Source organism: Saccostrea echinata, unplaced genomic scaffold (assembly GCF_033153115.1).
Source record: "Saccostrea echinata isolate AGI-Se365-2 ecotype Australia unplaced genomic scaffold, CSIRO_AGI_Sech_v1 ptg000028l, whole genome shotgun sequence".
Lineage (NCBI taxonomy): Eukaryota > Metazoa > Mollusca > Bivalvia > Ostreida > Ostreidae > Saccostrea > Saccostrea echinata.
In genome coordinates this window covers 10,070,026-10,096,360 of record NW_026889777.1, presented here as the reverse complement: position 1 = coordinate 10,096,360, position 26,335 = coordinate 10,070,026, and the positions used below count along the sequence as shown (strand labels likewise).

The 26,335-nt window shown below is 32.5% G+C and overlaps 1 protein-coding gene across 2 annotated transcripts; it reads right to left on the bottom strand.

Annotated features, from left to right (window-relative positions):
* On the bottom strand, window positions 1–26,271 carry LOC133194110 (integrin beta-1-A-like). 2 transcript variants are annotated; one of them, XM_061330083.1, is made up of 23 exons: window positions 26,194–26,269; window positions 25,536–25,633; window positions 22,349–22,458; window positions 21,776–21,895; window positions 21,411–21,492; window positions 20,774–20,905; window positions 20,370–20,466; window positions 15,127–15,211; window positions 14,736–14,822; window positions 14,522–14,605; window positions 11,695–11,772; window positions 11,145–11,330; window positions 10,797–10,873; window positions 10,502–10,553; window positions 9,948–10,100; window positions 9,018–9,163; window positions 8,373–8,533; window positions 7,431–7,537; window positions 6,904–6,993; window positions 6,085–6,214; window positions 4,895–5,011; window positions 4,395–4,561; window positions 1–2,804 (listed from the first exon to the last, which is right to left on the bottom strand). In XM_061330083.1, the coding sequence occupies exons 2-23, from the start codon at window positions 25,618–25,620 to the stop codon at window positions 2,742–2,744; spliced, it is 2,409 nt and encodes an 802-aa protein (XP_061186067.1). In that variant the 5' UTR covers window positions 25,621–25,633; window positions 26,194–26,269; the 3' UTR covers window positions 1–2,741. The 2 variants fall into 2 exon arrangements, with proteins under 2 accessions (XP_061186067.1, XP_061186066.1); XM_061330082.1 differs by lacking the exon at window positions 1–2,804 and adding an exon at window positions 2,843–2,947 and having other exon boundaries at window positions 26,194–26,271.
* Window positions 26,272–26,335: the final 64 nt, after the last annotated feature.

The following is a 26,335-nucleotide window of genomic DNA, read 5'->3' as shown; positions in this document are numbered from 1 at the left end:
TTTAAATATAAAATATTTATTCATATAAAACTTTACGCTATACATGGAAAGAATGGAAGCACAGATAGAAAGATATTTTAAAAAAAACACATGAATGATTCAGATCACTTTCCACGGCCAGAACTCCTGGGTTCTTGATTATGATTCTTCTGTGTCAGATGCAAGATGACGGTTTTGGATTTCAAGAGGAATCCGCTCAAACACTAAAATTTGAAACTTAAAATTTGACAGAAAATGTGAATCAAAATCTAGTTGTTATTTTTTTCATTCAATAGCACAAAGATATAATGCAAATACATGTACATAAGACATATAAATAATGTAATTTTATTCCTATCATATCAAAAGATCTACCACTCATTCAAATTGCATCAACATTTTTTCTACAAATTACACAACCATTTTTATTGAAAAAACAAAAAACCAAGTAAACAACATAAAATGAAAAGCATCAAATTCTGCAACAATATTTGCACTCTTTTAAATGTATAACTATACAGTATAATTATGTTGTATCATACATATTTTGTTGCATGTAAATGTCTAAGAATACATGTATCAAATTTGAAAGTTATTCTGCATTCATATGGTATAAGTGTATATTTTTTATTTGATAATACATGTACATGGCAAATGCAACCAAAAGAATATTCTTAAATACACAAACATGCTTACTTGCAATTTAAAATAAAAAGTTGGTGGTACATTTTACTACATGTAATTACCTTTTTTCTAGTTAGAAATACAAAGCCAGATTACTAAATTTATGATCATTGAAAAATCTAAACTTTAAAATATCCTGGTTAACATTTAATTTTTGAAAATTTCAAATTCTTACATCAATTACATAAGACTCTATATAACAGCTTTTAAAAACTAAAAAAAATATATAATTTTGAATTCTTTCATTAAACAAAGTTTAATCAATCAATGATTTGGGCAAATCAATATTTCTAAATTTGACTGTTGTCCCATTTCTAATGGAATACTTTTATACACAGGAAAAAAATGCCTTCATCAGCACACAAAACTTGTTGACAAACAAAAGGGCAATTCAGTCTTAATTTTCTTAATTAATTTAATTTTTTTTTTTCCCCTAAGAAATGTGTGAGTTCTTCTAAAGGATTATTTATCTTCGGTTTCTTCTGACACTAATTTAACACAAATCAAAAAGGTTGTACAAAATGATACTCAAAAGTACAGATTATACTTCTCAAAGACTTGTAAAAATCACAAAACACAATTGACAAGATACAAAAAATGCCATTACTGGTGACACTGAAATAAATCACAGAATGTGGTGCTGTACAAGAAGGCACATATTGCATTACTGTAAACCAATTTTTATTTGCAAGTAGAAATTACGTGAGTTCTGCGACCTGCATTTTCTCACAAAATTTTTTCACCGCGAATCATTTTTTTTCATTACATTTTTATGCAGAATATTTCCTCAGTCAGGAAAATTAATAGTTGTGGATTGATTTCAAACTAATAAATCGCAAATAATAGTTGGTTTTCATTTTATTTATATCAAATGTTTTTGACTTTCAAAATTTAGACATTTCATGTCTAGACTACATACTTGTACAATTAAACTGTTCAATTTAGCCCTCAATTGAGTATTTTTCTACAGAAAATTCCACTCCTTTTCAGAGTGTTGTTTTTCATGTTTCAACTTGCTCTTTTCTTTCAGTTTGTTTACATTTCTTCTTAACTTTTTGATGATGCTAAGTTAAATAACAAATCAAATGATCAAAAATCATTCAGGCAATGACTTTCTTTTTCTCTTATACCAATCATATCCATTTAATGGATATACAGGTACATCTACATGTATATATGTCACATATTGGTTATACAGGTACATCTATATATGTCACATATTGTTATACAGGTACATCCATATATGCCACATATTGGTTAATTTTTTTTCTTATACAACCATAAAAATATGTGCATAGGAAATATAATTTTGCAACAATAAATGTCAAGTCCATATACATGTAATTATATGAATTTCATAATAACTGAATATTCCAGCATAGCTAAAAACAACTATTAAATAAAATGCTGTAGACATTAAATTTAGATTAGATTAGTAATTTACCAAACTTTACAAACTGAGGGATGGGAAAATTATTCAAGTTTAACATGTTAAACCAATACTATGGCAGTGGAAAATATGCTGGAAAACACATTTTTACCTGTAACACTCTACTAATGGCACAAATTGGGAGAAAATGTCACCAAACACTTCACTTATGTTACAAGAATGTCCTCAACACAAATCATGCAGCTGAAAAAAGGCTGCAAGCTATGACAAGGGAGTTAATTCATGCAACAATGGCTACATCTTATCTTAAACCCCTTTATGCTAGTCTCATTTGGATGGAAATCAAGACATTTTCACAGGATGTAAACATGCAGTCTTAATCATGCACACCCCCCTTTCCCCCACTGTTCTGAGAGAACTTGAATAAATGGTGACAGAGAAAGAATTGTCCATGCAATATTGTTAGTATATATTTAAACATGCTTTTTGTTATTTCTGAGGATTCTAAAATTAGTAATGAATAAGCATTACAGGTTTGAATTTTTTTTTTTTTAATCTCACTTAGCTCATGCTTTTTTTTTTAAATTTCTCAATTTTTTTTTTTTTTTTTTTTTTGATATTGCATGTTATACACCCGTATACAAATTTGTTATTTTTAAGTCTTGAATGACCATCTGCATGTTGACTTTCACTGTCTATAGGTGGGGTTGACAAATGTTGATGTAGCTTGCTTATAAATTGGATTCTCTCCCTAAAATACAAACAATATTTTAAGATATGGTTAAAATACTTATTGTCTTTGGTACTATAAATAACAACAGGTCACTATTTATTCTTTCCATACATGGGGTTTTTATATGTTCTCGTTGCTTCTTTATAAATTGGATTCTCTCCCTGTTTAAAGAAATTGATGAAATAACATGCATTATTTATTGAACATTATTCATAATTAAAAAAAATGTTGATATGTTTTTCCCCCTGAGGAAATAACTACTTATTCATTCTCCTCTTAAAATAAGGAAAAAATCTAGATTTGTTTTTATTTAAAGTAAGGATTTGCTTTTAATGATTGTGTTATCACTTTTTCTACAAGTTCCAATTACAGTAATGGAAAGAAAATGCATAGCATCCTTAAAAAAATGAATACTCTTCTGCATGTTCTAAAAGCAGAATAACATCATCCAATTAAAACTGCACTACATAGTTATTAAAAGGTATAAAAGGTATTCATACATCTATATATACCTTCCCACTTAGTTTTAATAAATCTACCTTCCCACTTAGCTTTTATAAATCTACCTTCCCACTTAGTTTTAATAAATCTACCTTCCCACTTAGTTTTAAGAAATCTACCTTCCCACTTAGTTTTAATAAACCTACCCTCCCACTTAGTTTTAATAAATCTACCTTCCCACTTAGTTTTAATAAATCTACCATCCCACTTAGTTTCAATAAATCTACCTTCCCACTTAGTTTTAAGAAATCTACCTTCTAACTTAAATTTCAGAAATCTACCATCCCACTTAGATCTAATAAATCTACCTTCCCACTTAGTATTAATAAATCTACCTTCCCACTTAGTTTTAATAAGTCTACCCCCCCACTTCGTTTTAATAAATCTACCTTCCAACTTAGTTTTAAGAAATCTACCTTCCAACTTAGATTTAACAAATCTACCTTCCCACTTAGTTTTAAGAAATCTACCATCCTACTTAGTTTTAAGAAATCTACCTTCCCACTTAGATTTAACAAATCTACCTTCCCACTTAGTTTTAAGAAATCTACCTTCCCACTTAGTTTTAAGAAATCTACCTTCCAACTTAAATTTCAGAAATCTACCATCCCATTTAGATTTAATAAATCTACCTTCCCACTTAGTATTAATAAATCTACCTTCCCACTTAGTTTTAATAAATCTACCTTCCAACTTAGTTTTAAGAAATCTACCTTCCCTTTTAGTTTTAATAAATGTACCCTCCCACTTCATTTTAATAAATCTACCTTCCCACTTAATTTTAATAAATCTACCATCCCACTTAGTTTCAATAAATCTACCTTCCCACTTAGTTTTATGAAATCTACCCTCCCACTTAGTTTTAATAAATCTACCTTCCCACATAAATTTAATAAATCAACCTTCCCACTTAGTTTTAATAAATCTACCTTCCCACTTAGTTTTAATAAATCTACCTTCCCACTTAGTTTTAAGAAATCTACCTTCCCACTTAGTTTTAATAAATCTACATTCCCACTTAGTTTTAAGAAATCTACCTTCCCACTTAGTTTTAAGAAATCTACCTTACCACTTTTTAATAAATCTATACCCCATTTTTCTTCTTACCGTATCCCACTTTGCATTCTGAGCCTCCTTTTCAAATCTGGCCAGTTCTCTCTTATCGCTGATCGTAGTGAACAGCTTCCAGATAAGCAGGAGGAGTATACCAAAGAACACAATTCCTGCTATCACCCCCAGCACAATGGCCAAAACGTTCACTTCAGGCGGGCAATCTGGGAAATTAGCAAATAAATAATTACTGCTACTTACAGTGCATTCTATTATGATCTAGTCCATTAATTCCAGTTTTCTGAAAGTAACTACTGAAAATGTACATAAATTGACATATTCAAAATTAAGCACAGTCACTTAGTACATGTATTGAGTGCTTGGCTTAATCATGAATAAGCCCTACACACGTCTGGGCCATGCATTGTATTAATAAATGATTTATATATGGTATTGATGAACGACTGCATGGTTGTGTCAAAGCTGCTAAAATATGAACCCTGATTATATAAGTACAAATACAGTATAACCTGTATATCTATTTTCTCTTGTCTTACCCGGCTCCTGTAATACTTCTACTTTGAGTTGATTGGCATTGTCTTGATCATAGAAGTAGGTAAAGTAGATAAAACAACCATTACTGTCCACATATTCACAGTTTGTTATACCCTTCTCTGGAAAACAAAAACATCATTTAATGAAAGCATAATAAAGTTTGAGCACTACAAAATTATTTTAAAAAGCTGACAATCAAAATAAATACCAGTATTACTTAACATCTATTGTAAATGGATTTAAAGTATCGCACATATGTACATGTATTTCTACAACGTACATTCATGTACAACCTTTCTTGAAACAAAATTAAAATAAAACAAATACATGTATGTATTACAAAAGAAGCAAACTAACAGAAAGAACCTTGATTCACAGTCAACAAATACTGGGGTAAACAGATCCTTTAAAAATGATATACAGTTCCAGATGCACTGATAAATTCCTATTAAAATTTTACTCTTCATCCAGCAAGAACTGACCTTAACCTCCACAAAAAATCAAGTAATCTGACTTATTCCTAAGTGTTGTAAAATAGTAGGGATGGGTATTGCCAAAAATTTTGTATTGTGATATATCATGATTTTTTTCCAAAAATAGCACGATAAAATCATATTTTTTCACATAATTTTTACTATGATTTTAAATGAGTTTCCATGATTTTTTTAACAAATAGAGTATGATAACATACCTTCACTTCTTTTTTATTTTTAATATATTAATAAAGCATGTTTGGATGATAGGGTGCCATTGTTTTACTACTTTACAACATCAATTACAATTCTTGTAACTGTAGTTTAAGAGATTGAACAAAAAAAATTAATTATTTCTGGAATTAATAATTACATACTAAATACCGGTATTTTAGTCTCCATATCACGACATGTATCGCACAATAAAAAATCACGATATACCGGTATACTGATAAAATCGCACCTCCCTATAAAATACATGTAGTACCAACAGCGACATGACATACTACTGAATTTGGTTAGACATAAACACAGGATCAAATTTCTGAGTTTTATCAGACATTAACAAGAGACAATACTGAGTTTTGTCATATAAAAACATACAATTTGTTACACTGCTTGGGTTAGACTTGAAAATAGATTGGACGTACATGTACTACTGAGTTTTGTCAGATTTGTTACACTGCTTAGATTAGACTTGGAAAATAGATTAGACATACTGCTGAGTTCTGGTACAGCTGTTGTGTGGCCACACTGTTCTTTACATTGATTTGCATCTAACTCTCCAGATTTAAATCCTACACATAAAGCACAGTCTCGGTGGGTCCGGCACTGTTTGGCTCCACAGTTCTACAGAAAGAGAAAAAAGGTTTTGTTAAAGGTATATACCAATATTCAGGTCTTATTTCTCCTCCAACATTTAATGCCCATAAAATGTTGATGGATCTCATTTGTCTATCTGTTGTTTCAAATATCTACTGTAAACCAAATTTTATTCGCATGAGCGAATAATAATCGCCATGAACCATTTATTTTGCTTTGTATTTGTAGAGAATGTTTCCTCAGTCATGAAAAATAATCGTCGCGGATTGATTTCAAACTGACAAATCCCGAATAAAAATGTACACCAGACTATGCTGTATCTGTCTGATAGCCATCAAATCTGTTTCAGGGTATGAATTCTTTTATCAAGTGCATTTCATCATTTTCATAGTGAACAAGCTCACAGCAAATTAATGCTTTACTGGGAAGTCAGATATTATCTGACACTGCCTAGTTCAAAAAATAGTTAGAAGTTAATGGGCTACCAAAAAAAACAACAAAGTTGCAAAAAATAAGAAGCTCTTTTATCTATTCTACAAAGTTGCTATCTAATATTCCTATGATATTTTAAAGATGTGATTTTGTGGATATCTCCATTATCTGTTTCCTATTTAATGTGAATGGAAACTTATCATCAGAAAAAAAATCTAACTTAATGTTAGCATCATAAAATGTTAAATTTTACAACAAAATATGTGTTGTTGTTGTTTACTTACATCACATTCTTGACACTGAGGTCCAAAGTACTTTGGATTGGTACATGTGCACTTGCCACACTCGCACGTTCCTTGGCCATTACATATTTCCTGAAACATTAACATGACATTTAGCACTTATAAACAGTTAAGTACAGAGCATTCATACTAACAGGTATTGCTCATAAGTTATCCCATTATAGATACACAGGAACTTTAACTTACTCTGCCATCTGCTACATGTATATCATAAGTATCTACAAATACATAGATATTGTTTGTTAGTTTATCCTTTATAAAAAGTTTATATAGAGTCTGTACATGACTCTGTCAATCTTTAAATCTACACTTACCCCATTATAAAGACAGGTACACTTACCCCATTATAAAGACAGGTACTGTTGTATATATCTATATTTACCCCATTATAAAGACAGGTACTGGTGGATATCTTTACTTACCCCATTATAAAGACAGGTGGTATTGTTGTATATATCTACACTTACCCCATTATAAAGACAGGTATTGTTGTATATATCTATACTTACCCCATTATAGAGACAGGTACTGTTGTCAGTGCTACATCCACAATTTTTCCCCTTGAAGCCTTCATTACATTTACATGTTCCACAATCACACTGTCCCCGACTGAGACCTGTCAATGATTATAGAAAAATAGCTATACAAAAATGGACATACTGTCAACAAGCTCTGACAACAGTGTCAATATGACAACAATGGGAAGCTGTCTATGATGTCAGAAACAATGGTCAACATGGCAACATTAAAGCATTCTGTCAATAATCACTAAAAGTAGTTATCATAGCAAAACAGGCGAAACACTGCTAATGATCTTTAAAAATATTGTACATATGGCAACACAGGCAAACTGTCAATAATAACAAAACAAGTTATCATAGAAAATCAGATGCACTGTCAATTATCACAGAAAATGGTGTGAATGTGGCAACAGTGGCATTCTGTCAATGATTATTCAGAATATGGCAACACTGACATATTGTCATTTAACAAATGACAGCATGGTATTTAGTATGGCAACACTTACATTTACATACTGTCACCCATCACAGAAAAATCCTGTCAATATGACAAAAACTGACATGCTGTCACTTCACTGACTAAAACTGATAATTTTTCCTTTATACCTGGTTATCCTTCTTAGAACTGCTATTCATGTAATTCGAAGCAAATGAATGTTAAAATTCATCTGCATTATCTATCAGTATATTGTGGTCCCACGAATAAACAGTATCTGTGTTTTGTAACAGAATTAATCGTAGATATACATTTTATTTACAAGTTAATTACCATCATTATTTCCAAAAGAAATTGATTATGTACTATTTTCTTTTGCGGATGCATCAGCCAACACCTTGTGTTTAAATTCCAGTCAAAGATGAGATGATCCCTAGTATGGCTTTCGAGCTCCGCTCTATGTCGTAAATAAAAATAATCCAAATATCACTCACCTCCACAGATTAGGCCTGAGTAATATGGACAGCTATAGTCATCACACTCGCAGTAAGTCCCCGTGTAAAACTGTGCAGTACCCTTCTGTCTCTCACGACAAATACATTTCCCACAGTTACACTCCCCTCGTCCATTACAGATGATAGTCGTATTCTTGTCTCTAGAAATTTTTCAACATTATTTTAAGTTCAAATTGTTAGACTGTACATGTTTTGCATACATGTACAAGTATATACACACTATAAGAAGAATGTCAAATAATAAAGCTTCACTAGTCTTAAATTAAATCTTGAGTTCCCAGATTTCTGTAATCCGATGCTTACATATTTCAAATAGTTAGGTTATTTTTTAAGACCTTTTAATGCAGGTATAACGTGCTTCTTAATCATAAAGATTACTGCACTTTCATATATCTTGGTTATTTTTACATCATTAAAATCATGTCATGTTTACTCATTGTGACGAGCCTAGCTAGTTCTGTTTGGTCTCATTCCAGTAACTGTCATATCTTAAACACTTAAGTCAAAGGTGCCAATATACACAATCTATCTTGGGTGCACCAAACTAACAGTTAAGTCCTAAACACTTCAACATAAGGTGCCATTACATGTACACAACCAACCTTAGATGTTAAACAAACTTACTGAATGCATTCCTTCTCTTTGTCTGCGATTGTTCCTGTTCCCTTGTTACAATCACACTTATCTCCAAAATATGGTTCATTACAGACACACATACCACACACATAAGTTCCATTGTAATTACAATTTGCATGATTTTTATTGGCCTCCTGTTGAGATACAAACAAGTAAAAAATCTTAATAAATGTATCAAGAACAAAAACAAATTCTAAAAGAATTAAAAATTAAATTTGTACTTTTATTAAACTGTTAAATTTATTTTTCAGCTTTGGTAATTACAAATAAGAAGCATGTACCTGAAAACTGCTTTTAAAAGAGGATTATTTTTTTCTGTTCTTAAAGTCAGAATAAAATTTTAGAAAATATGCCAGACTGATTTTGCTATAGTTACTAACACATGTATGTAGCAAAAGCTCATATGATGAGCAATTTAAAAAAAAAGCAGTAGCCCTTGTGTTGAGCTTTGTTAGAAAAGGGGTTGAAATATTTCAATCCCTGATTAGAATACATTTGACATTTGTGTGGTCAAAATTCATTTCCAAGTATGACTCTCTGTCTTAGACTTACATGTAAGTGTTGCACAGTTAATAGCATAGACTTAATCTTGCCCTTCCAACTTAAGTCTCGTGTGTTAAACTTAGTTGAAATAAATGCTTGCAAAAGACTCACATATTTTATAGCAAAATCACAAGTGTTGCCCTTACTTTGAAGTAAGTTTCATGTGTTGAGCTTTGTTGGAATAATTTATTCATCTAATACTCAAGTGTTTTTAAAGAATAACTCCATAGCACTGATTCAAATCTTGACCTTAACCCCTATGCTTAGCTTTTAGGAAATAACTATTTGTATAAGAGTTGTGATGGGGACAAACTCTTCAGCTAAGTCTCACATGTTTTTTTTATTTTTTTTGGAATAACTCTACCACAGACTCACCATTTTTGCCTCAGATTCACAGTCACACTTGCACTTAAATGTCAGATTAACAGTCAATGTGTCGTACAATCCCACTGGTTTAATCTTTAGGATTTTCTCCTCTTGACCTTCGGGTGGACAGGATTTTACTTCCAAGGTCACACTGAAGTTCACCTATAAATAAATGGTTATCAGTCAATTTAGAAGGTAAGACAAGTATGGTAAGACTAGTTAGCAACCATTTTCATTTTTTATTCCCCCAAAGTAACTATCATATACAGTGTTACATGTATGTTTTTATAAATCAAGAGTCTTCCGACTAAGGAGACAAATTATGTGTACAATCAAGCATGGGTAATCTGGATTCTTCAGCTTCCAGAATTTATATCTACCAAATATTAAAAGTAGGTTTCAGTGATCCAGATTCTTTATTAATCCTGACAATTTGCTCAGGAACACAAGTGTCTGTTTAATGATGTTTAACTCTTAATGACTCTACACAATTAGCAAGTAGACACGTATAGTCACATCATTATAAACTCAAATCCTTTACTGCTGTTAATTTGTGTACTCACCGACTGTCCTATAGCTAGATTTTCACACTTATTGGTGTCTTTTACGACTTTCCTGAAATCCAATTCAAAGACAGGAAATGTAAAAATATTCCAAACACATTAAGCATGTCAAACTCATCATGTACATGTACAGTCCCGGTAATACAAAGCACATTTCAAACATATATCATGTACATGTTTTAAATATACATGTACTGGTAACCATAACATTTACAGTATGATCCAATTTTAAGTTTCATTCTTGCATCAATCTTACAAAGATGATTATTCGAAATTAATTTAAAACATTCCTTACCCTAAACACTTTGTTTTGAATCTTACATCTACATTATCAGAGTTTTCCACAATAAGTTCCACTTTTGAGGTGATGGCCTAAAAAACCAAAGAAATCTAGAAATCTGATAAAGTCATACAAAGTTGCATCTTGGTGTCGGGGCCCTATATAATCTTATTTATCTACCATATGCATGTTGTCAAATACATTTGGGAGACATAATCATACACTCCAACCCACCCCTGAAGATGATAAAAGGTCATCAAAAATAAGCATAATTAAACAAAGTAAAAAAATCAATTTCCCCAAAGACATTCATTCAAAAAAATTCCATATTTTTTACATACTAACACAAGTTAATTCCCTTACCAAGTAGTTATCTCGGACCAGTTTTACAATGTTCTGTGAATCTGAGGCCAGAATTCCTGTTTCAGAGCCAGCAATAATGGGCTTTAGCTGGTCATAAATTGGTTTCTGATCTTGAGTGACAGCAAAAATTATGTTCACGTTTTTCTCCTTTGCTTTGACAGCTACCTGACTGATGGAGGGGTAGTCCTGAATAAATATTTGAAAGTTTAATTGAACTGAATTAGAAAGATGCCAAATTTAGTGAAAAGTCTTTTCTTTCATACAGAAAAAAATGGAATCTCTTTCAGTGGAGCATCAAACATGTCAAGATTACAAGACCATGTATAATTTATTGATTCATTTAAAGTTAACATGATTGATAATGTAAACTGAGCTTTCTACAAAAGATGTTCTTAGATGTTCTTATAGAGCATGAATCATCTTTCATACAGAGAATGGATGAATTTTCCAATTTTTCTGCAATCAATAATGAATACCCTTTATGATTCATAATATATTTTTATTACAGTTGCAAGCTTTGATCATCTAAACAACCAGAAACAAGAAATACCTGATTGGAGCTTTCAGTGTACATTCCATCAGGACTTAGATGACAAAGTCCGTCATTGGGTTTAACAATGCCTCCCAGCTACAAATAGTGAAGAAAACTGTTAAAATAGAGCTTCTTTTAAACCCTATTCAGTTTTTTTTTTTTTTCATTTTTAATATTTGTTTTTTTTTTCCTTATGTCTTAGATGCTACAATCCTTTCTTCATAACTTTACATACTAATAATTATTTGTAACAAGAGGCCCATGGGCCACATCGCTCACCTGAGCAAACTGGGTAGGAAGAAGCAGAAATCAGTTCAGTATATTGAAAAGTTTTAAGGGGGGGGACTTAAATTTACACTACCTCAGGATGCTTCTATATCAATATTACTAATCATGACTTTGCTGTTCTTAAACAGAAGAATTTTAAAGATTATTTTCCCATGTGTTATGTTTACAGTACTTTCTGAATTTTAAACTATCTGATGATACTTCCATGTCAATATAACAAATGGCTTTGTACTTGAGAAGATTTAAAAAAAAAATTCCCATATATTCCTTTGTAAAAATTTGATCCCCCATTGTGGCTCCTCCCTATCCCAGGGGTCATCATTTGAACAAACTTGAATCTATACTACCTGAGGATGCTTCCATATCAATATGACTAAACATAGCTTTTCTGTTCTTGAGAAGAAATATTTTTTCTATATGTTCTTATGTAAAACTTTCCATCCCCCATTGGGCCCCACCCTACCCCTGGGGGTCATCATTTGAACAAAATTGAATCTACACTACCTGAGGATGCTTCCATATCAATATGACTAAACATAGCTTTTCTGTTTTTGAGAAGAAATATTTTTTCTATATGTTCTTATGTAAAACCTTCCATCCCCCATTGGGCCCCACCCTACCCCTGGGGGTCATCATTTGAACAAAATTGAATCTACACTACCTGAGGATGCTTCCATATCAAAATGACTAATCATGGTTTGCAGTTCTTCAGAAGAAGATATTTTCCTTTATATTTCTATGTAAAACTTTGATCCTCCATTGTGGCCCCGCCCTACCCCCGGGGGTCATGATTTGAACAAACTTGAATCTACACTACCTGAGGATGCTTCCATATAAATATGACTCATCATGGCTTTGCTGTTCTTGAGAAGAAGATTTTTAAAGATTTTTCCTATATATTTCTATGTAAAACTTTGATCCTCCATTGCGGCCCCGCCCTACCCCCGGGGGTCATGATTTGAACAAACTTGAATCTACACTACCTGAGGATGCTTCCATATCAATATAACTCATCATGGCTTTGCTGTTCTTGGGAAGAAGATTTTTAAAGATTTTTCCTATATATTTCTATGTAAAACTTTGATCCTCCATTGCGGCCCTGCCCTACCCCCGGGGGTCATGATTTGAACAAATTTGAATCTACACTACCTGAGGATGCTTCCATATAAATATGACTCATCATGGCTTTGCTGTTCTTGAGAAGAAGATTTTTAAAGATTTTTCCTATATATTTCTATGTAAAACTTTGATCCTCCATTGCGGCCCCGCCCTACCCCCGGGGGTCATGATTTGAACAAACTTGAATCTACACTACCTGAGGATGCTTCCATATCAATATAACTCATCATGGCTTTGCTGTTCTTGGGAAGAAGATTTTTAAAGATTTTTCTTATATATTTCTATGTAAAACTTTGATCCTCCATTGCGGCCCCGCCCTACCCCCGGGGGTCATGATTTGAACAAATTTGAATCTACACTACCTGAGGATGCTTCCATATAAATATGACTCATCATGGCTTTGCTGTTCTTGAGAAGAAGATTTTTAAAGATTTTTCCTATATATTTCTATGTTAAACTTTGATCCTCCATTGCAGCCCCGCCCTACCCCCGCGGCCCATGGTTTGAACAAATTTGAATCTACACTACCTGAGGATGCTTCCATATAAATATGACTCATCATGGCTTTGCTGTTCTTGAGAAGAAGATTTTTAAAGATTTTTCCTATATATTTCTATGTAAAACTTTGATCCTCCATTGTGGCCCCGCCCTACCCCCGGGGGTCATGATTTGAACAAACTTGAATCTACACTACCTGAGGATGCTTCCATATAAATATGACTCATCATGGCTTTGCTGTTCTTGAGAAGAAGATTTTTAAAGATTTTTCCTATATATTTCTATGTAAAACTTTGATCCTCCATTGCGGCCCCGCCCTACCCCCGGGGGTCATGATTTGAACAAACTTGAATCTACACTTCCTGAGGATGCTTCCACATGAGTTTCATCTTTCCTGGCCCTATGGTTCTTGAGAAGAAGATTTTTAAATGATGCCATTATTTTTTCAGTAATTCCTAATTATCTCCCCTTGAAAGAGGGCGTGGCCCTTCATTTGAACAAACTTGAATCCCCTTTACCCAAGGATACTTTGTGGCAAGTTTGGTTGAAATTGGCCCAGTGGTTCTTGAGAAGAAGTCGAAAATGTGAAAAGTTTACAGACAGACGGACAGACAGACGGACGCCGGACAAAATGTGATCAGAAAAGCTCACTTGAGCTTTCAGCTCAGGTGAGCTAAAAACATATATGTAGGAAATCAAAAGTTACTAGTTCAGTATAATTTTTTTCACACTTTCTTGAGATGAGCTAAACAAAACTTCCCTCTGCTCTAAGTGAAATGTCAGTTGTCTTCTTTATTTCAAGATGTTAATTGTACATCTTAGTACAATTCAATGTTCTATGCCGAAGTTATTGTTGTGATAGATACATATAGGAACAAATGAATCAAATTCAAACCCCCTTTACAACTCTTTCAGTAGGGGACTTAAATACTAAGCATACCTTCCCATCACCAGCATAGTGGAATCCAGCATCCGTTGAAAACAACAGCATTCTTCTAGAGCGATTTCTCCAACCAATCTGACTCTGTGGATCAAATAAAACAAACAATACACTATATCTCTCTACCCATGGTTCTGTATTTTAGCAATTTAAGTATTACATTAAGTGGACTATAATATCAAACAGGTATAATAATAAGTGGATATTGTGGTACCTCACAAGCCACGGCCTGCATGATGGCATCAAAGCCTCCCTCTGGGGCGTCCAGATTTCCAGACACTCTTGCGGCATTTACCTTGTCCTAAAATAGAAAACTGCTCATCAGAGACGGTTGTTAAAGGTACACATACTTCATGATCCCAAAGCATTAAAATCTCTTAGAAAATATAAATAATGTATGAATTTTTCTATTCTCAGATTTATTTTTTATCTCTTGGTTGTAATTTTTTATCTTTTTTCCCAAATATACTGTTAGAATGAATGTCAAAATAATTTATACATGTCTTCTGAATATCAAAGCATTTCATACAAATATGTTAAAATAAACAGATATCATAGAAAAACACTATATTTTACAAGATAACTTTGAACTTATGAAGACTTACCCTAAACAAGGTAGCATTGGGGTTTAGTGGATGAACATTTCTAAAACCATAGGCTTTCTCGCATCCTGCACAAGGACTGTTAATTCTGAAAAGGAAACACATCTGAAATGAAAACTGAACAAAATAGTGTACATTCCATTTCCCCTAATTACTTTCAACTACCGATAATATTGTATTCACAAAACATGCAAATGTAATAAAATTAATCCAAGTTCACACAAGCCTCAAAATTCAATTTCTCACATGCAATGGTGACAAAAACTACTATATATCAAAATAACTCATCTTAATTGTCAGATTTTCAATTAATTTGTTACCTATTATTAGTCTTCTATAGAGCAGACCTGTAGATCTTTTTATCTAATTTGATACTGATGCTATACATTAAAAATCTGATACTACATCACTTTATAAAACACCTTAATAAACATATTTAAACAAGAACAGTCTCCTTGAGAAAAGGCATCTTTTTTATGTTATCAACCGTGACAGTCTTTTATTTTGTTTGGCTGGGCTTAACCATTTGAAATTCTGTCTATATATATTGTTGATGTGAATACCAAGTGGATACAGTGTATAAATATATACATACTCATGTTTGTTAGTAAACAACTGCAAACAATTATTATAGCACATCATCAAATCCCAGTTTTATATAATAAATAACATGAATTGAAAAATTTTACAATTGATGATTGAGATTTTATACATGTAGCTATACAAAATTTGCTTAATAGTTAAAGAATTTCTACAGTGAACACGTGGAATTTTTACAACTTAAGTAATGTTCATATTTTAAAAACTCTAAGAAGTACAAAAAACACTTTTACTTATCCAAACCAGAAAAAAAAATCAAATTATACAGTTAATAAATACAAATACAGCATCTGTATATCTCTTGACTCAGTTATAGTGATCCTAAGTAAAGATTCATTTTAAATGTATGCAGAGTACACTTCAAAACAAGGCCCTTATTTACCATTTTCCCCCAAAACTCCCACAAACCAAAACCTCATAGAATAAAGAAAGACATCCACTCCAAACTACATGAATTTGTTATGAATCAATCACGTGTTCTAGAAGGCAGTGCTATAAGAAATATGAAGACTGACAAATACACTACACATAAGAAGACGAAATAAACACTTTTCATAGTTCTTTGTCTCAATCAATTGCCATTTCAATGTGTTAAAATGGGTTTTAAAAGTTAAGAATTTTCCCCCGTGTTTTACTTAAGAACCATCATAGTATAGATGCCATTTCCTTGGATAATTTCTGGTACAAGTATTGTACAACTACAAGTAAACAAGAGGCCCAAGGGCCTTAACGGTCACCTGAGTATAATACAACAATTTAGAAGTTAAATACACTGATGGATGAAGCTTTGTTGCCCAAAAACAAGAGAAGTAGGAAGATCAGGATCAACAAAATAATTAGTCTAGTATTCAGTATCAACTCATAAATTAAGTTCTAAATTCTGTCCCCCACTTAACACTATCACCATGCAGACTATTATCAAACTATTAGTGCTTCAGTACTATTTTTAAACCCATATTAAGAGCTCTAGCATTGACCTCTCTTATGGTCTTTGAAGAACTTTTAATAAGATAGGTTATTTTTGTCTCATTTTTATTTATCTATTACTTACAGGTCAACCTGATTATTAAAACTAAGAAAATACTTTTTGAATTAAACATTCTTGCATAATTATCTTATTCTATTAACCTTTCAAATACATTATTTACAGTGATTAATTATCAAAGGTGAACGGAAAAGGGGAATAACTTCTCTCAGTAGAATACAAATTAATAGCGCCCTGCCCAGGACTAGAATGCTTAGACAAATGGTCCAGATGTTCAAAAATCTGGTAGAAATACGCTTATTTATATCATTTAAACTTTTACTCACTTTTCTTCCAATATGCCCAGAAGTAGAGAAGAATTTCACAGGTACAATGCATTTTCACTACAGATTCAACAAAGCCTTACCCTAACACCAGAACCCAAGACCAAGGGTCAAGAAATTTACAAATTTGGAAGAGTTACCCTCATCATCATACCTATGGACTTCAAAGAATTAACACTTTTCTACTATATTATCAAAAGCCCCCCCCCCCCAGTTATGCCAGAACCCCTGACCCTAGGACCACAAGATTTAAAAATTCTGTTCGAAGCTCACATTTTCATCATAGCTAAGCAATTTATTTATCAGTTCAACGCTAAGGAGTAGACAGGATTAATTAATGATTAATTAATAGAATTAATGCTTTTTCACTATATAATCAATAGAGCCCCCCCCCCCCTTCTTCAAGAACCTCAAAAACTGAGGCCATATATCTGAAAATTTTGGAAGAGGCATCCTTGCCTATCATAATCATGCACTTAGTTTGTTTAAATAATCTCCAGTAGCAGAGAAGAAGATTTTCAAAGGATCAATGCATTTTCACTATATAATCAAGAGAGCCCCACCTTAACACCAGAACCCCTGACCCTGGGGTCATGAAATTCACAATTTTTGAAAAGGCATCTTTATGCATCATAACCATGCACTTAGTTTGTTTAAATAATCTCCAGTAGCAGAGAAGACAATTTTCAAAGAATCAATGCATTTTCACTATATAATCAATAGAGCCCCGCCCTAACACCAGAACCGCTGACCCTGGGGCCATGAAATTCAAAATTTTTGAAAAGGCACCCTTATGCATCATAACCATGCACTTAGTTTGTTTAAATAATACCCTGGAGCAGAGAAGAAGATTTTCAAAGAATTAATGCATTTTCACTATATAATCAATAGAGCCCCGCCCTAACATCAGAACCCCTCACCCAGGGGCCATGGCTTTCATAATTCTGGAAGAGGCCCACCTCCTCATCATAACTATGTACTTAGTTTATCACCTTAATGCCCAGGAGCAGAGGAGAAGATTTTCAAAGAATTAATGCATTTTCACTATATAGTCGATAGAGCCCCGCCCTAACACCAGAACCCCTGAGCCTGGGGCCAAGAAATTCACAATTTTGGAAGAGATACTCCTGCTCATCATAACTATGTACTTAGTTACTTTATTTAATACCCAGGAGCAGAGAAGAAGATTTTCAAAGAATCAATGCATTTTCACTATATAATCAATAGAGCCCCACCCTAACACCAGAACCCCTGACCCTGGGGCCATGAAATTCAAAATTTTCAAAAAGGCACTTTTGCTCATCATAACTATGTACTTAGTTACTTTATTTAATATCCAGGAGCAAAGAAGAAGATTTTCAAAGAAATAATGCACTTTCACTATATGATCTATATAGCCCCACCCTGGGGCCAGAACCCCTGACCCTGGGGCCATGAATTTCACAATTTTGGTAGAGGGCTCACTGCTTATTACAATGATGCCAACAGTTTGACTGCTTGATGTCCTGGAGTAAAGAAGAAGATTTTTAAAGATTGCATTATTTTTGGTGGTTTTAGCCCCACCCCTCAGGCCCCAGGGGGGCAGGGACCATGAAATTCACAATTTTTGTTCCCCTTCACCCATAGATGCTATATGCCACATTTGGTTGAAATTGGTTAAGCGGTTTCAGAGAAGAAGCTAAAAATGTTCAAATGTTAACACACGATGCATGACGACGGACGAGAACGAATAGCAATAGGTCACCTGAGTGACTCAGGTGACCTAAAAAAAAAAAAATCTTACACATATTTTTAGTACATGTGTACTTATACTGGCCTTTAAAATGTATTTTTCAAGCAGGAATAGCAAAAATCAAAGAGCTTAACATCAAATCTGAAAGGAATATGTACCAGGGTACTACTGTATAAAGGTTGTCTCAAGCGAACTGCTTTCACAACTGTGTTTACATTTTACAGAATTTGTATTGAGAAAATACACTATGGACAATTTAGACAAAGTTATACACTTTACACACCCAGATTTTCAAACACTGGTGAAATTTGTTAGTAAAAGACTACACTCTTTGACAGTGTGACCATGGTAGTAAATTTATGTTATTGTGAAAAGGTGAAACAAATGTGTCTCGCCATCTTTTTTTTTTTTTATATATATATATCAAATTATCTGAAAAAAACTTAATATGCTAATTTTTGAGACAACCCGATTTTTTAATTGGTCACAAAAAAGCCAGGGTGAAGGTGGAGAAGGATTAATAGATGTGGATTATCCACTTACGATCCGTCATTTGCAGTCCTGGTGTAAACAACAAAGTGGATGTCACATACAAAATACAGTCTACATTCCTTAGTGCATTCGTACATGCATGTCACAATACACAACGTTAACATTTTTTTTTTACTTTCACTTGAATTCTCTTGAAGAAAAGTAACTTTAAATGTAATTTTAAGGCTGATTTCAAGGTTCAATAAACATACTTGCAACTCTTTGCCCATTCTCCCATTCTATTAGTGTAACATATTAAAATCTCTCAACAGGCAGAACTATTATCGGGATCATGTAGTTACCAAATCTCTTACCTGTTCCATTTTCATTCAAGACAATCCTCCCAAGCAATATTTCAAATAATTCCTTTAGATTAGACTATTCTTTTTTATCAACTTTGCAATATCATTTTTTATCCGTTTACAAAATTCTATTCAGTACACTACCCAAAAACAATAAATTCTAAATTATGTGACACCTTTTAAAGAATTTGTTGTTAAATTCAATTTTTTTTTTTTAACATTTCATTTTCTAGTCTATCTAGGCTTGCAAGTTACTAAATTTCACTCATGTTCATGTTTATTTTACTAAAGTTGTGTGACAAATTCTCTGCTAATAAGCTGAAAAATAAGTTCTGTTTATACATATTTCATGAAATTCTTTACAACACAGAGAGAGATTCTGGACAAACTACTTAGACAAAACATGGAAGCTCTTCATTGTATTAGAAGCATTTTGGACATGTAATGTTCATTAATTTGAAGCAAACAATTTTGTCCATGCAGAAATTAATTAGCACTACTTCTACATATGGCACAAGAGCAAAGAAAACAAGAGCAAAGAAAACATATCATGAACTGTTCTCTTTAATTCATCTAAGAAATTTGGATTTTAACTTTTCTTGAACATTTTAGAACAAGTAGAGTACAATTATCACTGACCCCCTACTCCAGCATGCTAGAGGTTCACAGCATGATACTTTTGGCTTGGCTGGTGCCACATATTTAGGGAGTGTAATGATGTTAACCTAGACTCTTACTTGTACAAGTACATGAACTCCTAATTTAATACTTACTTGTTTGGGGCTGTGCTGACATAGGGCATAACCACTTTGTCCACAAAGGAACCGAATCCCAGCTTAAAATTCTTAGTGATCTGACTCATGTCTTCCGCTGTAAAATATATCAGAAACACCTCAAGTCATCATGATCAAATGGTACAGCATCTTTAGTTTACATAAGGTATTAAGGTCTGAAGTTTCAACACAACACCCTGATAAATAAACTTTCACAGCTCAAATTACATTTACCATCATTTCAGAATTAATTCTTTGGTCTCTGTCAAAGCCAATTCTTCCACATACATAGTGCATGCAAATCTAATTTTTCTCTAAAATGACCCAGTATGAAATCTACATAACAGGCTTATGTCCCTTTATATACTTGTACATGATCATGATAAAATAAGCCCCAAACAAACCAATTTTGATTCCTAAGCTTGCCAGCTTCTCTTTATCGTCGGCCATGGAATTGGACAGGTCCATAAGATAGTAGAGATCCACAGGGTAGTTCTCGGCCAGTTTGAAGGTCAGGTCAAAAGTCTGAGGGTCATCTGGAAATTTTATTGTTTGCTTTATAAAATGACTTGATAACTTCAACTTATCTTTATTAACACCATCAATCTTAGTTTTATCTAATCTGATTCCCATCCTCTAGGGCCCTCTTACTTATAAATCTCCCTCCCTCCTCTAGATTCATTTCCTATCATCATTCTGTGAACTTAATTAGTCTGTAAAACCACCCCCATCAAACTCCCCAGAATTTCTAAAACTTATCCCCCCATCCATTCTATATTCAATCTTTTAACTATATGTTCATGTATAATCATCATCAACAAACTTTAAATATCCTACACAAATTTCAAATTTCAAATTTTTTTAAATTTCTTTCACATTTTAGCAATTAAATTTAAAAAAAAGAAGCATGAAATGAAAAAAAAAAACAACTATTTTTTGATTCCAAAAAACATCTTCATATATTGATGTTCAGTCTCCAGTCATGATGATACACCTAGTAGGCTCCTATACGTACTAATTAACATGTACTAATTAACTTACTGGGTCTTAACTCGAGATCAATTTGCTGTGGTCTGATCTGTACTGCATATCTATTTGTGTCCCCATCTACTAATCTGTCATCCTGTAAAACAGATCATAAATGTCTGCTAACTCTATGTAAAGCATATAAATATACTTAAAAATCAAAATTATTTTTAACAAATTAGTAAATATTATCCCAATACTTCTGATTCTTAAAAAACATTTTTTTTCTGGAAATAACATTTTTAACTTGATGTCCAAAAGTAAAGAAGAAGATTTTGTAAGAAATAAATAAATGCATTTTCTAAATCTACGTTTAATGAAAGTTTCAGTTGATAAAGTCTTGTGTAAAGTCTGCTAACAAATTGTGACTGATGGCCTACCTTTGTCTTTGTTAAGATGGATGATGGATTTACAATGTTTTTACACCTGGGTTGATTGTTCACCTGTTTCTGGTGAGTGGTCAATAGGTCACATCTTGGATAATTATTAGTGTCGTACTCCTACACAACAAATCATATAAGCATTATACTCATTCACTATCTTACTTATGACTATGTTTGTGTTTGTATTCTTGATTATTTGAAAGAGGTGCATACAAATAACACAATAAGAGAAATAAACAATGCATCTTCCACAATTTCAAGAAAACACCTCTTGATTTAGTTGATTGACATAAATGGGGAGATACACCATTAAAGAGTTTCCTTCACTTTAATTAAGAGCTTGCACAATGCATCTTCCACAATTTCAAGAAAACACCTCTTGATTTAGTTGATTGACATAAATGGGGAGATACACCATTAAAGAGTTTCCTTCACTTTAATTAAGAATATTATCTAGGTCTTAATCTACCGATACAGTAAACATTCAACATTGAAGGAAAGGTAAATACAGTAAAATACAGATTCATAATTTCATATTGGTATAAATCTTTAACAACAATGGTAACTTACTGGATCTGTACAGAATGCACACAATGTAGAGATGGCAATGCATTCACCACAAGTGGTGGTCTGCTCTTTCAAACAAGGGTTTTCCTGAGTGGGGGTCAAAGGATCAGTGCCTGTCAAAAAGGAAAAAAAAAGAGACATGTAGCAGTACATCCAGAAATTGTATCCAAAGACTTGGGGGAATAGGAAGATAAACTACCACTGAACTTTGGTATCTTGAACTCTGATATCTTGAATACCATGGATATGTTGAAGTCATTTGAAAGTCATCACAGACACTATTTTCTACTTTTCTTATTGTATTTTAACCTCAATATCTTAATCCTTCTGGTATCTCAACTTCTTTTCTCTGTCCTACTGAGTTTGAGATAATGAGGTTTGACTGTATGCATATACAATTACTGACTTTGCCATGATAAATGCTTAAAGCAATTGAGGAAAAGGTCATTTATTAGACCTGTTTTACAATAATATTGTATTAATATTAATGGAGTGTACATGTATAAACAAAATAAAGGGGTGATTTTATATACTAAAATGCCACACAAACTAAAGAGTTGAAAATTCTTTTAGTTTAGAAGCAAACATCATGCACATCGAATAAAATCATTAGAACATATATCTCTAACAGCATGAGAAGTGTCTAAATTATTTTAACTAGTATAAAAAAATCTGTTTGTTATATTGTAAACATCAAAATGCCATATGTATATATACTACCACAATGTAACATGTAGAAATTCAATACACAACACCTGATGGTTCTCTTTAGATTCAAAATAAGACAGTGCCCTTGAAGGACAATTCTGTTTCCCATGTTTTAAACACTGTATGTGATGCAGTGCATTTGATTTTACCAATACCTGGTTAGTAGTCTAAAAAGCAAACATTCCAGGACTTACGTGTAATATGCTCGTCATCTGCACCAAGTAATATAGTGCATACTGGGTACAGAAACTATCGAAATTTATCTTAACTGTATGATTGACATCTAGACTGTAATAAAAATTCAACCTGAGTTCAATTCGAGTTCAAGTAATCTAATATTAATCCCCTTTAAAAATGCTCAATGTCCTGCTTCCTTGAAGGGGAAAAAACTTAAAAATTAATAATAAATTCATAAGATTTTTCTTCAAGCATGTAAACATGGTTAAGTGCCCATCAGTTTGTCTGAATCATGTTTTTTTTTTCTTTTTTCAAATCAATATATATACATTTACATTCATCAGAAAAACTTTCCTGTCAACATTTTTTTTATATCCTTGTTGACTTATTCAATGATTTATCCTTTCAGGCTCATTTTTCAAGATATACTGTAAGAATTGACAATCCATATCTAGCTGACTCAACAGAAGTGTTCCTATACGTCAAGTGTGTGGTTTCACTTTCCCTTTTATTTGATAAAACCACCGGAATTTAATTATAATGGAGTAAAAACACACAACCCCAACACATGTACATGTATTTCCATGAAAAAAAGAGAAACCTTCATAATCTAGGAAATGATGCCTGCAGTGTGTTACATCATGTACATATACATGTATTTCAACATAAGAAAAGATTCATCAGTCAGGGTCCCGTGGAAATGTACTCTGAAACTAAATACATACATAGATCTGTAGATAATCAAATGGGAATCAATCATTATTTCCCTTTGTTAAAAGGGGTAACATAACTGGTGGTAGACACAAAATGTTAAAATAACAAAACCTTAACTTTTAATTCTTCTGAAGGAGGCCTAGCAGATCCAGTGAATATTAATATAAATCAAGTATATGAAAACAATGTGACCACCCGTTAACTTTTTTTTATCTTTCTTTTTTGACAGACTTTTCATACATGTACATGACATAGTACATTATTCTTTTCTTTAGACAATATATTAGAAATCAAATACAATTATGAGGATGCATCCTTTGTTTATTTCATATCTCTAACACTCCAACCCCCCCCCCCCCCCCACTTTTCCCTCAAAGTTCTCTGACTAAAAGTAATGTACAAGAAGTATGATATGATTAGAACTCTCTTTTAGCCAAAAAATATAGGATTGTTTTAAACTTAATTAAATGTATCTTGTTCAACCACGTAATGTACACAAATTCATTACGAAATGCTAAATCAATCAACATCCTGTAACAAGAAAGGCATTTAAATTGATTATGTCTGCAGATGTCATAAAGTATCATTTCTCACACGAGAAATTAATATGTAAAATTGAATTGTGGAACACAGATTTTGGTTTCATAAAACATACACTGGCATATAAGTCAGTACTGCAATATAGAGCTTATGTATAATATATGTCATGTCAATATGATAATATAAAAAATTCAAGATATCTTCTTCTTAATACTAGATATTTAGTTGTTGCTGTGCATCTTCTTTGGATAATTTATGAACAATAATCGTATATACAGATGATTCTCACAAGCTTTTTTCTAAGGAATCATCATGATCATGTATATGTTTATGTATTTATCTTCATCACAAAAAAATCTTCAGATTTTAGATCCTCTTAAAATTTTGTGTCTTCACAAGCCAAGGGTATACAACTCACCCCACAAACTCAAGGCGGATTATGCCACTAAAACTGTGACTGATATTTTATTCCTTCCAAACTAGACCCTTGGAATCAATTAAAAGACTGTTGTCATGTTGCATAACATCATATAAAAAAAACCAAAAGATGAACATTAATATATAAATTTGCTACTCCCTGTTTTTTCCTCAAAAATACATTCTATCCTCTTGTCACATCAGTTCTTTTATGTTAATTAATAAACCTATAATATTTTCCTTTTAGTAGTTCTCCTATCTCTGCTTTCATGTGCACCCCATGCAGTTTCTTGTTTACAATGGATACTGAGTTGCAATTTAGAAAGCTGTTACCTGGTAGGCTTGAATCTTGAATTAAAATCTAGTATGCCCAGAAGATGTTGCCAATGTACGTTGGCCACAGTTTTAGTGGCATAATCTGTCAAGGGGTTGTAAGGCGCATTCAATTGAAAACCCTTAATGGCTTGTAAAGATGAAAAGTTTGGGACCAAACTCAATGCTAATCATGGTTACTGATATTGAACTTAATGAACTGTCCTAATGACTAGAACATTTCACAACAGGTAATGACTATAAAAGATTGGGTTGATCTCAGTTCCATAAGTTAAACTAACTTATAATATATTACACTTACGCAGATCTTGTGCTGCAGATTCTCCATGGAAAATTATGGCACAAAGAAATGTTGAAAAACAAACAGAAGAAAGAGATGGTAACATTTTTCCCTAGTATCTGAAAGTAAATGAACAGGTACATGATAACTGTGATAATACCCGGGGTGATATTGTGCAACTGTGATAGCTATGTGCCACAACTCTTTAGCGATCCCAAATTGATATTATTAATGTGATTGTATTATGATTGTAATGTATTTGATACTTTTCCCGAATAAACATAATAATTATAATAATAATTTATGAATGGGTTTAATAATCTATGTTACTTAAAAAAGATATGAATATATGGTTTTCCTTTGAAGCAGAAAAATGAAACAAAACATACAAAACACCTGCTTTTGTGTCTCAGACATAAATTAATATACATTATGTCAAAGTCGTAGTTTAGATTAATGAAGAATATATTGATACTGAACGAAATTAACAAAGAAACTGTACCTTGTAACGAAGCGTTATTATTTACAACACCTGTTTTTTGTGACTCATAAACAAAACCGAAAGGAAGGCAGAGACATTCTTTGGGATTGCCAATAAGTAAAGTGAAATTAAAATAATGCACTACATTGTATAAGATCACCTGATAAAGAGTATCAGTTTTTTTATAATTATTCTTACCTTTACTAGCTTATTCTTACATGTACAAGATAAATAGATCACTTATTTAAGTTTGCAAATTTTATATGTAACCCAGCCTAATATGGCATTTCCGGTATGTGACGTCACGCGATTCTAGACAATCGTACGTTAAATGTTTCCT